The 18515-nt window shown below is 41.2% G+C and overlaps 1 protein-coding gene across 2 annotated transcripts in view; it reads left to right on the plus strand.

Moving 5' to 3' along the window:
• The first annotated feature begins 9428 nt into the window (after nt 1–9428).
• The window catches only part of LOC126273179 (E3 ubiquitin-protein ligase MARCHF2-like), an 86135-nt gene continuing 77048 nt past the window's right edge, over nt 9429–18515 (plus strand). Inside the window, exon 1 of one of the 2 annotated variants that reach the window (XM_049976677.1) lies at nt 9429–9507. In XM_049976677.1, coding sequence (XP_049832634.1) covers nt 9499–9507 — 9 coding nt within the window. In that variant the 5' untranslated portion in view covers nt 9429–9498. Of the gene's footprint in view, nt 9508–13857; nt 14530–18515 lie in introns of those variants that run through there. The other variant, XM_049976676.1, reaches the window with a different exon arrangement.

An 18515-nucleotide genomic window follows, 5' to 3' on the forward strand; every position in this document is an offset into this window, starting at 1 on the left:
AAATACTACCAAAGATAATCATTTACAGACACTAGAAACCTGCATGTACAAACATATACAATGTATCATACGTATAATTGCTGGAAACAAAGGTCACAGTTCTTTTCAAAGTAATAATAGTTTCTGTAAAGGAAATAAAGGGGGCATGGTGGCATACATGACTGTAACTTTAATATTTGGTATATATAGGTCATTTTTCATTTGAAATCCTATAATGTATTATATCAATGTAATCAGAAAAGACTATAGAATTCAATAAAGTCATAAAAAATTTTGATTTTTCCACCATTTATAAGTACCCTGAATCCTTAAATAGTATTTATTTATTTACTGGTCCTGTGAATCTACGACTGTACAGTGTACAAAAGTTATTGGACCATTCATTAATTACAATACATATTCCTTGATTTATTCAGGCATCATTTTAACAAAAGAAAAATTATGACTTACTTGCTCCTTTTCAAACCTTTCGGGAATGCTCTGTATTTGTATTTTTAGTGCACCTACCTCCCTCCCTCCCTCCCTCCCTCCCTCCCTCCCTCCCTCCCTCCCTCCCACGCACGGCACAGCGGACACACCAGGAACCGCGGTGTTGGCCGTCGAATGGCGCTAGCTGCGCAGCATTTGTGCACCACCGCCGTCAGTGTCAGCCAGTTTGCCGTGGCATACGGAGCTCCATCGCAGTCTTTAACACTGGTAGCATGCCGCGACAGCGTGGACGTGAACTGTATGTGCAGTTGACGGACTTTGAGCGAGGGCGTATAGTGGGCATGCGGGAGGCCGGGTGGATGTACCGCCAAATTGCTCAACACATGGGGCGTGAGGTCTCCACAGTACATCGATGTTGTCGGCGGAAGGTGCACGTGCCCGTCGACCTGGGACCGGACCGCAGCGACGCACGGATGCACGCCAAGACCGTAGGATCCTACACAGTACCGTAGGGGACCGCACCGCCACTTCCCAGCAAATTAGGGACACTGTTGCTCCTGGGGTATCGGCGAGGACCATTCGCAACCATCTCCATGAAGCTGGGCTACGGTCCCGCACACCGTTAGGCCGTCTTCCGCTCACGCCCCAACATCGTGCAGCCCGCCTCCAGTGGTGTCTCGACAGGCGTGAATGGAGGGACGAATGGAGACGTGTCGCCTTCAGCGATGAGAGTCGCTTCTGCCTTTGTGCCAATGAGGTCGTATGCGTGTTCGGCGCCGTGCAGGTGAGCGCCACAATCAGGACTGCATACGAGCGAGGCACACAGGGCCAACACCCGGCATCATGGTGTGGGGAACGATCTCCTACACTGGCCGTACACTTCTGGTGATCGTCGAGGGAACACTGAATAGTGCACGGTACATCCAAACCGTCATCGAACCCATTGTTCTACCATTCCTAGACCGGCAAGGGAACTTGCTGTTCCAACAGGACAATGCACGTCCGCATGTATCCCGTGCCACCCAACGTGCTCTAGAATGTGTAAGTCAACTACCCTGGCCAGCAAGATCTCCGGATTTGTCCCCCATTGAGCATGTTTGGGACTGGATGAAGCGTCGTCTCACGCGGTCTGCACGTCCAGCACGAACGCTGGTCCAACTGAGGTGCCAGGTGGAAATGGCATGGCAAGCCGTTCCACAGGACTACATCCAGCATCTCTACGATCGTCTCCATGGGAGAATAGCAGCCTGCATTGCTGCGAAAGGTGGATATACACTGTACTAGTGCCGACATTGTGCATGCTCTTTTGCCTGTCTCTATGTGACTGTGGTTCTGTCAGTGTGATCATGTGATGTATCTGACCCCAGGAATGTGTCAATAAAGTTTCCCCTTCCTGGGACAATGAATTCACGGTGTTCTTATTTCAATTTCCAGGAGTGTAATTAAATGTAAAGCATTCCTCCAGAGAGAGAATTGTCTGGCAGTTGAATTAGAGCATTTAGTTCTCTTGAGATAAGTGCAGTAATGTTACCAATGACAAATATACGTAGGAAGAAACCATAAGAGCAGGTTTTTATTAGGTACTAGCTGAATATCTGGCATTGCCCTGGTATGTATTTATTTCAATTCTATTAGTCAATCTCCTCCACACCCCTCTCTCTGTCAATCTTCTCTGCTCCCTTCTCTGTCCACATCCTCCTCTCCCTTCTCTTTACCCACCACCTCCAACCCTCACTCTCTGTCCATCTCCCACTTTCCTCCTATCTGTCCATAAGCTGCCCCCCCCCCCCCCCTCTCTTTCTGCCCATCTTGTCCTCACCATCTTTCTGTCCATCTCCTCCAACAGCAATCACTGAAATTGAACAAAGCTCCAGTGCATGATGGGATCCCTATAGACTATTATACTGCATTTGTGGCTGGTTTAGATCCACGTCTAACTTCAATCCGTCATAAACTCCTTAAACACAAATCTGTGTCGAGTAGTTGGAAGAAAGTACGGGTCCCATCCTTTTTCAAGAAGGGTGGTAGACGTGATCCACTAAAGTACTACCCAAAATCCTTGACCTCAATTTAATGTAGAATCTTAGAACATATTCTGAGCTCCAACGTAATGTGATATCTCAAAATAGAATGACCTCCTCGATCTCACCCAGCATGGATTCTGAAGACATCGATCTTGTGAAACTCGACTCGCACTTTTCTCACATGACATATTGAAAGGTCTGAATAATGGCAGTCAGGCAGATGCAGTATTTCTTGAGTTTCGAAAATAGTTGGACTCTGTACCATGTCTACAGTTATTGTCAAAAGTATGATTGTATGGTGTATCAACTGATATTTGTTATTAGTACAGGGTTTTTTTTGTAGGGATCACACATTAATTATCTTGAATGGAGTATCAACAACAGGTGTAGAAGTAACTTACGATGTGCACCAGGGAAGCGTATTGGCAACCTTGCTGTTTGTGTTGTATATTTATGACCTCGCAGACAATAATTAATAGTAAAATCAGGCTTTTTGCGGATGATGCAGTTATCAATAATGAAGTACTATCTGAAATAAGCTGCTTAAATATTCAGTCAGATTTTGATAAGATCAAAGTGGTGCAAATATTGGCAACCTGCTTTAAATGTTCAGAAAAACAGAATTGTGCAATCCACAAAACTGAAAAATGTAGTATCCTATGACTAATATTGATGAGTCACAGCTGGAATTGTTAACTCATACAAACCGCTGGGTGTAGCACTTCATAGGGATATAAACTGGAGTGATCACATAGGCTCTATTGTGGATAAAGCAGGTGGTAGAATTAGTTTACTTGTAGAATATTGGGGAAATACAAGCCGTCTACAAAGGAGATTTCTTACAGAATGTTTGTGCGGCCCATTCTAGAACATTGCTCAATTTTGTGGGAACCATACTAACTTAGGATAGTGAATACAGAGAAGAGCAGTGTGAATGGTCACAGGTTTATGTGACCCATGGGAGAATGTCGTAGAGATGCTGAAGAAACTGAATTGGCAAACTCTTGAAGATAGATTGCTAGAAAGCCACTCTTGAAGTTTCAAGAGCTAGCTTCAAATGATGACTTTAGGGTTACATTACAATGCAGTATGTATCGATCTCATAGGGATTAGATTAGTTGCAGCACTCACAGAGGCATTTAAACAGTCATTCTTCCCATACACGAATGCAATGGAAAAATACCCTTATAACACTTCACAGTGGTTTGCAGAGTAGAGATATACATGGACAAAGGTACATATTTGCATCATTCACAGAAGGAAGCTCGTGATCATAAGCACTCCATTTTCTGTCAAGAAGTGGAGAGCTTACACGATAAGAAGCAAGTGGTGACTTGCTGCTGCAACACTGCACCAGTAGATGTCTGACTGCCATTGACTACTAACATGAGTGGTGTATCCAATGTAGGGTTTGCCAGGTGTGCAGCTTTTGCTAGGGTTTGCTTCGACGCATTAAAAACGGAGCTCACCTTGTGCCCAGTGCATAGGTGAACTCCCTTAATCTTGAGTACAGTAAAAGCTGCTGGTAGAGGTTCTTGCAGCTAGGCTGAGTGGGGGCAGATGTCACTGGTGAAAATTCAGAGTCCACAAGAAATGGCACAGCTCCTTGGTTGTTCCTGGATGTGGGATTTTTGACGTGGCTTCCACTTATTCTGGTAGCAAGCAGTGACCCACAGGCAAAGTCAGATTGCCCAAAAAGGTGATCTGAGGTTTGCTGAAAACACACTTAACAGGGTTTAACACTATACTGTGTTGTTCTAGGCATTTGGAAATCTCCACCAGGTGTTTCTGATGCTGTTCTGTTTGTCTGGAAACTCAAGGTTATCATCCAAGTATGCGAAGCATATTGTCAATCTCTGCAGCACAGAGTCACTGAACCTCTGCCACCATTCTGCAAACCAAATGTCATGTTACGAATTTTGAATAAGCTGAAAGGAGTGATTATAGCAGTCTTTGGAATGTCTTCATTTGCCACAGGAATTTGCATGAAAGCCTCGCACAATCCAGCATATAGTTACGCCACTGCGAATACTTGTAGTCCCATAACAGAGGCACTGGATATCTCTCTGGAATTGTTCTTGCATGCAGTGCATGGTAATTACCACATGGTTACCATGTGTCACCCTTTTTGCATGTATATGGAGGAGTGAAGACTGAGGGCTACATGAAGGATGAATAACACCTTCCCTGAGCACTGAGTTAAACTCTGAATTAGTTATTATTAGATGATAGGAAACTAAATGCCTAGGATGGCATGAAACTGGCAGGCAATTAGTTGCTTTGAATAGATGTCAGGTGGCCAGTTTGTGACTGAAAACTGATAGAGCAATTCGGAGAATCGCCACTGCGTTGTAATCCAACGGGAGGAAGTCCAGTGATGCTGTCAATGAGTTGTGCATTTCCTGTATTAGGTAACAGAAGATAATATACCAGGGATTTGGCTCCAGTTATAGGCTGTTTGACATTGGATGGCCCAGTCCCAAGTCCACTTCAATAAGTTCCATACCATTAAGTGCTTATTGATGAGTTGTTGTGGCAGAAATGCATGCAAAACGAAGTTGTTGACTGGCAATTCTACAGGAAAGTCCACATTCTAGATTGTATCTAAAAGAAATTTCTGTCCTGTCTTACAGTCACTAATGCAGGGTGTGTCAAAAAGGACTTTGGCATGACATAACAATTTGTTGAGATAAGTTACAGAATCATTATGTGTCATTTTGTAGCAAACAACCTCAAGTTTCACATAAAAGTGTCAAGTGCAATTTTGGTTTGATGCGACTACAATTTGTGATGCGCTAAACATCCCACCAGTAATCAATTTCTTCCCACACTTGTTGCAGAAAATCGGGTGTAACTTGTGCAACAGCAGCATCAATTTGATTTTTCAAGTCAGCTAAGTTGTTTGGTAGGGGAGAAAAATGCTTGTGTTTGTTAATGATATCCCAGAGAAAGAAATCCATGAAACAGAAACACATAGGGAGCATGCTCTGCACCAGTAAAAGTAGCCATTTTAACCATACACTCTGCTGGTACTCATGGTGACAGAATGAAGTAGTGCTGCACTAAGTGAATCAAACGTGAAGTTGTTTTGCTACGAAATGACACATCTACCAATTCAAGTTATCTCAGTAAATTTCTATATAATTCCAAAGTGTCATCCTTTTTGACTCTCACTGGATGGAGTGAGGCCCATTTAAAAAAAAAAAAAAAAAAAAAAGGCTGCAACACACACATCACAATGGTATGCCTGAGCTTGCTCAGCTCAGCTCAGCTAATGGCTGTTTGTTAACTTGTAACTTGGTTTGCCCACAAACGAAAATTGCATCTTCTACTGGAATCTGCCATTATAGAAAATTACTGATTTCTAGTACCATTAAACGATTGTAGGTCTACTAACAATTTGTTGCAGTTTTACTGTGTACAATAAACTTGATTATTGTTTGCATGGGGCACTAAATTTTGCATCATATGAGGATTGTTATGGAGAAGAGGCTGAATACTATAAATTAGACATTGTCATTTATGTTGACCATAGATTTTAATTTACAGCATACTATAAGGTTTTGTGCTTCATTGTAATATTAGTAATCAGACTCAACAACAGTGGATTCCAGTAGAAGATTCAAGTCTCGTTAGTATGTAAATATTCAATTACTAGTTAACAAGCACAGTTCGCCTGATGAGCTGAGAGGGAAAGTGAGCTGAGGCCTACCTCTGGGAAATACATGCCCCCCCCCCCCCCCTCTCTCTCTCTCTCTCTCTCTCTCTCTCTCTCTCTCTCTCTCTCTCTCTCTCTCTCTCTCGATGCACATATGTCTGGCTGCCGCGCTACCATTTAGGTAGGTGCAAGGTGAAGTGTACTTGCTCACTGACTCCCAAATTTCAATTGAACCCAACTTGTAGGTGACTGCTCTGACCGAAGAGAATATTCTTAAATGACTGGGGGATTTTCTGCATTAATGACCTGTAACCTGCTGTAACTGTTTCGAGCCAGCAGTTCGCCCATTTGGCTAGCCCGATCATCCACTTTGGCAGGCGACTGTAATCCACCCATGTCACTGTTGATGACGAGGCACTGTTGCTTAGTGCTGCTACAGTACTGATTGATGGTGACATTGGTTGGTTGGTTTTGGGGAAGGAGACCAGACAGCAAGGTCATCGGTCTCGTCGAATTAGGGAAGGAAGTAGGCCATGCCCTTTCAAAGGAACCATCCCGCCATTTGCCTGGAGCGATTTAGGGAAATCACGGAAAACCTAAATCATGATGGCCGGACGCGGGATTGAACCGTCGTCCTCCCGAATGCGAGCCCAGTGTCTAACCACTGCGCCACCTCGCTCGGTGATGGTGACATTACTGCATCCTGAATCCTATCAGCCAGGTCTGTGATGGCATCTAAGTGCGCCCACATGTTATGAACATTGTTTCGACTACTCTGCATAAGTCTCGCTGGGCTAGCCCTTACATATCTCTTCCTGTGAAATTTCAATATTTTTGAAGACCTGAAGAAAGACACTCATGGCCGTCAATTTGCTTCGGACAAAGATGTACTTCTGGGTACAATCATTGTTCTGTAGGCAACACAAACATTTTTCCACAGAGGCATTGGCCATCGTGTCTCATAGTGGAATAAATGTTTTAAAATTTACGTCAATCACTTTTGAAATGAACAGTTTATGTACAGCCTTAGACATCAAAACTGTCTGCCGATAGGCCGCCGCAGAGACAACATCAGAGTTGTTCACTTAAGGTGGTCAATAGAACCGACCGCCCCTGACAGTGCTAAGTCCGGCCATCTGCGCAATCTGGCAACACTGTAAGCAGCAGAAGTGTTGCCACTTCCGAGATGATGTCATGGAGTATGAGCACATGGTAGAACGGTTATCGTCATGCATTCAAACTTTTAGTCCCCTGTTCGCAACCAACTGTATCTTTTTTTTTTTTTTTTTTCACCACATTTCGGCCCTCGTCTAAAGTTATGAACATCTAACATAATTCGCTTCACATTCTACCCACCAGTAACAACAAGTACTTCCAGAAACAATTCCGCAGGACAGCTTCTGGCTGCATCGCGATTAGACCAGCTTATGTTCGAGCGTTTCCTCGCTGCAGCGGCTACAGGCCACCGGCCAAACGCCAACCGCCGCCTAAAATCAGGCGCCGCCCACGTGAACGCGGCGCGACGCTGTCAGTGGGTGTATCAGTTGTCATTTTCGAATTTGAAGTTCTAGTTATCATCTTGCAGTAAAAGATTGGAGATCACATACTTGAAAATCATGAACTCCGATTAAGCGTTGTAAAATTGGGTGCAAGTGAAGCAAGGTGTAACATCTGCAACACAATAATTACTTTTGGTGTAATAGAGGGATAAATGCAGAGGAGGTAGCTCGAAAGACTTGAACCGTGTGTAGCGCGAGTGCTTTCGGGAAAAATGCGCCAAGAAAAGATATACTTGTTTTAACAAAGATCGTTCTGGCATGAATGATTTTCCACATTAAGGAGATCTCGACTACTGATATAAGTGATGAATTACCATTTAACCATCATGCGACATTTGCATTCAACAAGCAACGTTCAGACGTGTAGTGTAGGAGTACTGCATCCTCTAATTCGAAACAACAAAAATCAATAAAGTGACTATTATTGCAATTTTGCTTGAATGTCATAAGGTCGCTCATTGAGCATTCCTCTGCAGTAATGTTGCTAGTGACAAGTTATGATGCCTTTATCATTAATTTCCTAAGAAGAAATGAAAAGCTGAGTTCTACCAAAAGACCTAAACTCAAGCAAAGAGTAGTGTGAACATAATATTTGCCATCTGAAAGCTTCAAAAGTGTGTTTTGCACTACCAATTCTTCCCCAAGGATGTGTCCATCACAGCTGGAATTTATTGCCAACAATTGAGACACCTTTCGGTCGCAGTGCGAGAAAATCGACCGAAAAAACTACATCACGTGTTTACTGCATGATAACACACACTGTTGACTTGAGAAACAAAACTCTCCAGGAGATTCATAGGGAAGTCATGTCTCAGGCATCTGTTCCTCTGATCGCATACCCATAAAATTTTCCCTTTCCCTTTCCCTTTCCTGATCGATCAACCACCAAGGGTACTCATTTCTAGACGAAAATGCTCTTCAAACTACACTGGTTTAAAGACATATACTGTTGCTGATTAATTTCTTTCTGATGATCACTATTGTATTCAATAAACTAATGGAAAATGCAGTTAAAATATTCAATGTACTAATACAAATTGAATTCAATTTGCTATAGAAACAGTACGATAGCAGTCTAGCTTAATAAAGCATTAAGTGTCTGTAAGACGATTGTGTCTATTTTAACACGAATTAGTAGGATATTACCGACTTCTGACTTCGAGGAAATCTGTATTTACTTCATGTTATGTAGCATACTCGAGTATTATGAAAAAGTGGCAGTTCATAGATAAAATTATGTATTCACAACAAGAAAAATACGTCGGCAGAAAGCAAAACTGGCATTGTGAATTTTGCAGTACCACAGGGTTATCGCTCTGACACTGTGGGCTACTGAAAGTGCAACACGAATTTATCTCAAGCATTGTCTTACGATTCCCTTATTGAGTTTCCATCTGCCTGCTTGTAGCTGTGCTACAAATGAATTAAAAACGTGGTTTTCAGCGAGTCTCGAAATGCGAACAGAAGCAGCTTGTAGCTGGTGGGCTGTCACATTACCTCATAGCTAGCGAAGAGGTGCGGGACGTGGGGGGCTTATTTATTGGCCCAGAAGCCGCTGTGACAGATAAATAGCACCATAAGAGACGAGAGAAGTTATATTTCACGCGTGGAAAGGTTTTCGTGGACTCAAAAGCATTAACTGATATCCTTACATCCATCTCAAAAGAAAATCCTCACATTACTGAATTGAAATGACATGATAATGTCAAGTGAATTTAGTAGTATAGTTCTGTGCCATGAAGGAAGTAGCTCGTCGGTCACAGAGTTGCCAAAAATATTCTGCGTTTTGGCCAAGTTCCAGTTATACTACCAGGATGGATACTAGCTGATGTGTTCTGTGAGTGACCTCGGATGTGACTTAACTTCGTCTCAAAGGTTGTGGGTGGCAAGGGCCGGAATATCTTCATTATATGTCAATGAGTCTTATTCGAATTTATCTAACTAGGTTTAAGGGCTAGAGTGTAATTACTTGCAATACATTGATGCACTGAGTGCAAACGAAACATCATAAATAAGTAAATGTGACAATTATTTGTGTTTTACTGTCTTAATCGGACCAAAACCTTGAAAGCGTATCCACCAGACACGATTCACAATTTTGGAGCTTCTCCAGTCACTGATTTGGCTACTTATCTTTGCCATACAATATTGTTATTGAGATCACTGTCATTGTCACATGCACAAGAAGACAGGCATAACCTGGCTTCTTGTTGCAGGCTTTTCTGACTGGTATTCTGCCATTGTTAGAATCATGAAGACTGAAGGTGAATTCGAATATTCCATATGGCGAAAATCTGATGTTTCTGTTCTTCCAGCTGTAACCTTAAAGAAATAGTTACAATAAGCTCCATAAAAGCTCCTGTGAACCGCCAATTAATATTGCAGTCATAATTAGTGGAATCTCTTAACCTCCACCTGTCATCTGATAATTGTGAAAAACTACGTTTTTCATCTGCACATCACTGCAGTATGAAGAACTCAAGGGCATCGTAGGATTCCTATACTTAATTTCGTTGTATTCGTTTTCAATGACAGTAGGGGAAGTTCAAAACATCTGACTTGAAATAAACTTTTCCAGCGGGATTTGAATCTTGCCTACAGTCGCAGTAGCACATCCAGTGAGGCATCACGAATGTCAGCATTCACTCGTACTATAGTATAGGGTCGGGCACAAAGAAGAAGGCTTCCCACACAAAGTAAACTATGAGGCACTGCAATTAACGCCTAAAGAAACCATCTCGCAAATGTAAATTTTCCAAATCGCTGTCACTTACTAAACATGAATTGTTCAGAAAATTACAACTCTACATATATAGTGAAATGAGTAGCTTAATTCAGCTCAGTCCGTCACTATCACTGAGTTGCTATTTTCCAAATAGCACTTAAGATAGACCTGATTTTGTGTGTGTGTGTGTGTGTGTGTGTGTGTGTGTGTGTGTGTGTGTGTGTCTGTGTCTGTGTGTGCGTGCGTGTGCGTGCGTGCGTGTGTGTGTGTGTGTGTGTGTGTATGTGCGCGCGCGCGCGTGTGCTCTTTCGGACATGTCCAAAAGGACAGACACTGTACATACATGCATATACAGGGTGTTTAAGGAGGAAAAGTAGATATTTTAGCAGGTGGTAGTATAGACGAATTACATATAGGATTCCATATAAATGTGTCTACTTTTGTTGAGTGCAGAGATACAACTGTCCGTAAATAACCCAACAAACTCAAAGCTACGGCAAATGAGGACATTCAAAGTTGATTTTCAAAAATTCCCCCACGAGCTTCAATGCACTTTTGACTTCTCTTGATAACAGCAAGTGTAGCTCTTCTGAGCTTGTGTTTGCATTCTTTTATGAATCCCGTACTATCAAATCAACTCTAGGGTTTACTTTTTCTTTGTAGACATTGCCTTTCAAGCATCCCCACAGACAAAAATCTAGAGGGATATGGTCCGGGGACCTTGGTGGTCAATACAAGTGCCCATATCTACAGATCCATCTTCCGGGAAATGTTAGGTTTGGATGATGGGTCACCTAATGGCTAGAAAGTGCAGGAGCCCCGTCATGCTGGAAGAACATAAGCATTCTTGTAGCCAAAGAAACCTCATCCAATATGATGGAAGCTAATTTTCAAGGAAGTGTAGACAACGGGGTCCTGTAAGGACCAACAAACAAAACTAAAATGCATTGAACCCAGCTGTACGTACTCAATAAAAATTGGACACATGTCATATGATTTTTTTTCTGCAGTCTATACTACCACCTCCTACAACATTTACTATTCCTCCTGAAATATCCTGTGTAGACGCACGTCATTGTCCGAACCCCTATGGGAATACAGTGTGGTTGCGAGTGCGTGGAATAATAGGTGCAGGGGTACAGCGTATATGGTACGCGGGAAACATGGGAATTTGTGTCTGACGAGGAGCATGTGTAGATAGGTCCTGCAGGGAAGTTGGTCGTTGTGTCCTGGTAGCCCAATAGTCTGCCGGCACGGTAGCTCAGCGTGTTCGGTCAGAGGGTTAGCTGCCCTCTGTAATCAAAAAAACTGAGTCAATGGATCAATAACGAACTTCTACGGGCGTCACGTGACGTCTGCCACGAACAATTGAAACGAACAATAACGAACAAAATGAGATAAAAAAAATAGTCAGCGCATCTGTCTTGTAACCCGGAGGTCCATGTTCAAACCCTGGTTGGGCACAAATTTTCATCTGCTGCCATTGCTCTGTTTCAACACCCTGTGACAGTGTGGACATCTGTCCTTCGATATTTAAGATGCAATCATTTTTTGAGGCACTACATGTGATTTGCGAACATTTATCTTGCCATCAATGTAATGGGACTTCAATGGCATTGATTCCTTAATCATTGATTTGTGATGGTGCAAACCCATGTCATATGCATTGCGAATCAGATTGTAGAGCATATTTAGTGAAATAACTAATGGTCAGTATACAAGTATTTACGAGCAGTAGAAGCAGGATTGCTGCAAGATGAGCACTGAACTAAGTGCAACGTAGACTACCTATGTAGTGAGTCATTTCAGCTGCATAGCTGATGATACTATTTGGGAAGCAATTCACTGCAGAATTAATGGAATACCTCCACAATGATCTCAAGTAGTATTGTATCATTAGCTGCTCTTGAACGGAATACTATGTTCATTAAATCAGATTAGTCAAGCTGATGCCAAATAAAGAGAAGTGACGATGCCACCACACTATTTTTACTTAGGTAGTCAGCGCTAGATTATGTGCGCCACCATTAACGTAACTGTAAGCAGTTTGACAGCATAAACCACAACATCCACTGACAACCTATACCATTATCATTATACACGCGGTGGTTACAAGTTGCTGATGTTTGTCAAGAATAGCAGAAAGAGCCTCATGAATGTGAAGTTCCATTTGCATTATGCTTAGGACAGAGAGAATCCTAAATAACAGGAGGTTACCCAATGAAGGGAAGAGGCCATGTATTGTCTCGAGTTCTTGCAGTTTGATATTAATGTTGTTCCCAATGATTTCACACTAACGGGTTCTTTTGGCTATCGGAATATTAATATGGGAATTATCATAGTGTAATTATCAAAGTGAAATTGCTAGTACACTCATCTACCTTAATAACACCTCATTTTGAATTGAATGTGTCTCGGAAAGCGACAGTAATTTGACGTTTTCGTCCGTCTCCTGATGACTTATTGAATGAAGTCTGAAATGCACTAACAGTTGTGTTGCCTGCCACATGAATTCCATAAAGTGTTAGGGTAGCTGGCGGCCATTGCTGAATACAGACATGTGCAAATATCTCCACTGCTTTAGGGAAACTCACCTTTGTTCCATTTTTTCCATACCGTAACTAGCACAATAACATAAGGCTCATTCTGCCGTAGAACTTTATGCCCGCAAGTCCTTAAATAAGAATCTGCGAGTGGTAATAATGCATTAAAGGAGACAGGCTGTTGGACAAAAGAATGGAGAGCTCCCCGCTTTTTGCGTTTCTGATAGATTCTACTTTAAGAATTTGGTGTCAGATTCTACTTTAAGAATTTGGTGTCATATTATACTTCATAACCCTAAACTGTTTATTTTTTCACTTCATACTAAAACAAAAGCTATGACATGAGAAGAGGAAATGACGTATATGCTTCTCAGAAACTTCAGGTTTTTGTGCTTATTTTCTCACTTCATACTAAAACAAGGGCGTTGATGTGAGAGGAGGAGATGAAGTACACACTTCCAAGACATATTATTCCCTTATATGCTACTATTGCGAGCATGAAACCTCTGCAGTTAATTTTTGTGTGTTGTATAAATTTACTTTGTGAGAAGGTTCCTATTTTCTTGGGATTCAAATAGAGTGGACATTTCATCACTGGTTAATATTGTGTTACCCATTCCAATTGCTCCATGGAACCTGCAAGTAGAGACTCACGTTGGTTACTATAATAACATGCAGGCAGTAATGTTCGATCACTGAAGTCAGGGCCAAGGTGATTTCTTCTTGTCTACGGCAAAGCGTCTGCTGCAGTGCCCACGCTCAGCCAACATAACAAACTGCAACAGCATTGGTCACCGCTAACCGCTGCACTTGTCTCGAGCCGAGACAACAAGAGCGCACTGTCTCTGCTAACGATATTATGGAGTTTATACATCTTACTTAGCTAATGTTATATGCAGGACATGGGTTGGATAAATATTCAGTTTGTAGTAACTAGCCATTGCTTTAAAATACTGTACAGTATATTTTATGCAATATTTATTGTTTCTTGTGTTTCTAATGTTAATGTTGTGCGTGAACACGAAAACAAACAAACACACACACACACACACACACACACACATACACAGTCATTGATTCCAGTGAGAGTGACGGCTGCTGTCTGCTGGACGACACAAGCGCCAATCAGTTCCTCAGTTGGCATCGAGTGGATGAGATTTTTGTTACCCTGCATTGCAAGAATTGTAAGGAGGAGACTGAAAGTAAACGGACTTGTATGCTAAAGAGCTGCGACATATCAGAGCTTGATTTATCAGATGATTGTCCACATGGGTTTTGTGGACGAGTATACTTTTTGTAACCAACCCACCCACCATCATCATTACGGAAGATTTCTCGAAGGCGTCGGGGCATTGATTCCACTAAGGTCCTCGATAGTGTAGCGTGATGGTTTATTTCCCACCATACGTTTTCTATATTCGTCAAAAGGTCGCTTGTAGGTCCACATGGCAATGACCTTGTTACTTCTGCCCACGCATTCTCTATCAGGTAGAGTCCAATGATCGTGGAACAAACTACAACAGCTTTATCCTCTCTTGGCCCTGAAATCAATCTTGCACTGCTCTGCTCTGATGGATGGGGTTGTGGTTCTGTAAATAAATTGTTATCTCGTTACTTCATATATTTATATTTAAATAACATATTTGTAATAAGTACATTGTATTAGTATTTTTGATAGTGTATAAGAATTCAGGCCCTGTCTTAGATAAGTGATCTAGATTCAACAGTCCGATTAGGAATGTGGTTTACCGATTCTATCATATAATGAGAGTCCTGGTTGGAAATCAACATTAAGACTGACTGGCAGAATCCGATTAGTATGATCTGGTATCAAACTGAAATTACAGAAATCTGATAATTTGAACGTCTGTATTGCAACAATGCTGCATACATAGATTCCTTTGATGGAGTACCAGGTGGCTACTGTCTAAGAAAAAGTGAGGAATATGTCTACTAGCAGAAATGTAACGTAATTGTAACTTATATTTATGTAATGACTCAAGCAGTGCACATCTATCTCAGTGGTGGGAAGGTACACCATATCGGATTTGCTGATGACATAATAACAGTAATAATAATAATAATAATAATAATAATAATCCTATGTGAGATTGTCAGATCCTCCATTGGGCGCCACCCCAGGTGGCGGATAGGGGAAAGCATTCCACATACGGGTGTACCAAGGAAATCAAATACTTGGGATGGACAAAATACTAACACAATCCTCAATGGCTGTTCAACCCGTTGAAGCTAAAATCCGCACACCTGAGTGAAAAATCACTGGTACTCTGGTCAGCGTCTGCGAGCACAGTGAGCTCGGCTGAAAATATTTGGTTCCGAGGGTTCAACAACCTCTGCTCCTATCCAGTCCTGTTATCATTCAGGCCAAACCAATGAAACACAAGCAAACATGAACTGTACAAATAAATTCATCTTTACCCCAGGTGGTACACAACCTGCCTGTCGACAAACGGCAACTGGACTTTCGGATTCTGGAAAGTCCAAGCTAGCACAGCAGAAAATATTGGAGATCTCTGGTAAACTTCCCTACAAGCAGAAAACATTAATTGGAACACTAAATACCAATACATTGATCCAAACAGGGAAACTACATAATCACACATCAGATATCAACCGACAAAAAAATTATCATCGTTGCTCTTCAAGAAACATGACTAACTGACAATGAATCCTGGCATTGCGGAAATATTTATTTATTCATCTTCGGAACAATATATACTGTATGGATGTCGTCAGTTTATAATACAGGAGCACACATTTACATTTACCATTAAACAAAGTTCTCATATTATGTGTCGTTTTTATAACTAGCCATAGACAAATTTATAATTACATCATATTTTTGTGATAATATCATATGTTGCTAATAATCTACATCTATGTTAAATATTCTTTTACAGTATAACAACTTTTACTTACTAAGAATGTTTTAAGCTTTTGTCTGAAAGTGGGGGCCTCATTTATTTCTTTAATTTCCTGTGGTAATTTGTTATACAGTTTTATGCCATTATAAAATATACTTTTTTGCGTCTTTGCCTTGTTCTTTCTATCTTGATGGAGGTGTTGACAAGATCTTGCTTCATGGTCATGTATTAGGCTGTTTGTGTTATACATGTTGAGATTTTTCTTCATGAACATTATGTTCTGAAAGATATGCTCACAAGAAACAGTTAGAATGCCTAGCTTTCTAAATAATTCTAGACAGTGGGCCCTGATGTTGCTGTTTGTTATTATCCTTATGACTCTTTTTTGTACTTTGAGCACAGATTGTATGTTAATGGCACTTGTTCCCCAAAGCAAGATCCTATAGCTGAGGACTGAGTGTAGATATCTGTAACATGTTATTTTAAGACAGGTCTTACTGCAATACCGGTGCAAGGATTCTAAGAGCATAGCATGCTGTGGATAATTTCTTTGCCAAAATGTTTACATGGTTTGTCCATTTCAGTTGGCTGTCTACGTTCATCCCCAAGAATTTGGTACTTGTTACACATTCTAATTCATTATTATTAACTTTTATTCTAGTGGCATTGTGTTGTTGTTCAATTGGAAGTTAATATAGTTAGTTTTCTTTACATGTAGGGTTACTTTATTTTTAATGACCAGTTGTGGACATCATTGAGAGCCTCGTTTGCTCTTTCTGACAGTTGTGCTGGATTTTCACCTGTTATTACTATGTTGCTGTCATCAGCAAAAAGTATTTTTTCTCCATGTCTAATACTTTGTGGGAAGTAGTTAATGTATATAAGAAACAATATTGGGCCTAATACACTTCCCTGTGGGATGCCTGTATTCACATGTTCTGGGTCAGACAGGTGTTTTACAAGGGAATTGTATGAAACTTGTGATATCTCAACTCGTTGAACTCTGTTTTCCAAGTATGATTTGAACCACTTCTTTGTCACACCTCTTATTCCTATTTGCCCTACTTTATGAAGTAAGATTTTGTGCTCAACTGTATCAAAGGCCTCTGACAAGTCTAGAAAGATACCACTTACATTTTCACCTTTGTCTAGTGCTTCCAAAATTACTTTAGTGAACTGTGCTATAGCAGCTTGTGTGCCTTTTCCGGGCCTAAAACCAAATTGGTCATTGGAAAGAAGTTTATATTTATTCAGGTAATTTAGCAGACCCTTTTTGACTAGTATTTCTATCATTTTGAAAATGAGAGACAGTGTAGAAATCGACCTGTAGTTCTCTACATTTTCCACAACTCCGTTTTTAAGGATGGGTATAACTTTTGCTTGTTTTAGGTACTCCGGAAAGTATCCAGAGTCGAAAGATTCATTAATTATGTCTGTTAATGGGCCCTTTATGGAGTCTATACATTCTTTAATTACGCAGACTGGGATCTCATCAAGTCCTACTGAAGTTTCATTTTTTAGTTGGTGTGCTACTAGTGCCACTTCCCTTTCTGTAGTTGGCAAGATCATAAAGAGCAAAGAGGCGCACCAATCTTCAGCGTGACATTTCTCGTACACAGATCAATCATCAACTCAGTCAAAGAAATCACACCCATGGCTATGAGCATTCAGAGCGCCAATTAAAAGTACTCTCTTATCAACGCACGTGCCCCCACCAACATCGAAAATAAGAAAAACCCCGGAAATGTCGAAATATTCTGGAACTCACTCGAAAGAATCATAAGCAAAATCCACTAAGATGACGTGAAAATCCTAATGGGAGACTTCAACGCTCAATTTAGGACAGAACAAAGCTGTAGGAAAATCATCGGTAAAAATTCAGCACACCAAAACCTAACACCAATGACGGACGTCTGGGACGTCAGCTTGACATTTGCCAACAAGTAAACCTCAAAATGATGTCTACCCACTTTAGGGAAAATAAAAAAAAAACAGTAAACTTGGCGATCTCCGATTCAGCATCTTGGTGATACCAGACCGACCACGTTGCCATCTGCTACGCCCACTACAGAGTCATCCACAATATCGAAGTCCAACGAGGTGCGAACATTGACTCAGACTGCTACCTCACACGAGTTCCTTTGAAATTCTCTATGAAGAGAGTTCACCTCAAAAATCTCTGCATCCAAAAATTCGACAAATTCGTGATTAAAGAAACCAACATCACAGAAGACTGTGAAAAAGGACCGACGAACAACCAGACTGACTTCGGCAGTACGATTATCAGAAAAGCCAAAGAATTAATCCCACTTTTAAAAAAAGGCAAGACACTCATGGTAAGACTCAAACTGCAATCAAGCCATTATCAATTCCCAACTCGCCTTCCAAAAATACAACAGCAACAAATCGACAGGAACCCTACAACACTTCCTCGACATCCACGAAAAGACAGACAGAACGATCAGAAAAACCAAACTCATCTACAGCACCAAAAAGCTAAAATGAATTGTGGACAACTTCGGAAACTACAACAGCAGAAATTTCTATAGAACTTACGCAAACAAAATTAAAGATTACTCACCACAAAATTTGACCTTCAAGAAATAAATGGAAAACTCACCCTCACCAACCAAGAAAACTGTGAAGAATTGGCATACTACTTTTCCGATCTCCTTAACTACCCCGAATCACC

This window comes from Schistocerca gregaria, chromosome 5 (assembly GCF_023897955.1).
Source record: "Schistocerca gregaria isolate iqSchGreg1 chromosome 5, iqSchGreg1.2, whole genome shotgun sequence".
In the NCBI taxonomy this organism is placed as follows: domain Eukaryota; kingdom Metazoa; phylum Arthropoda; class Insecta; order Orthoptera; family Acrididae; genus Schistocerca; species Schistocerca gregaria.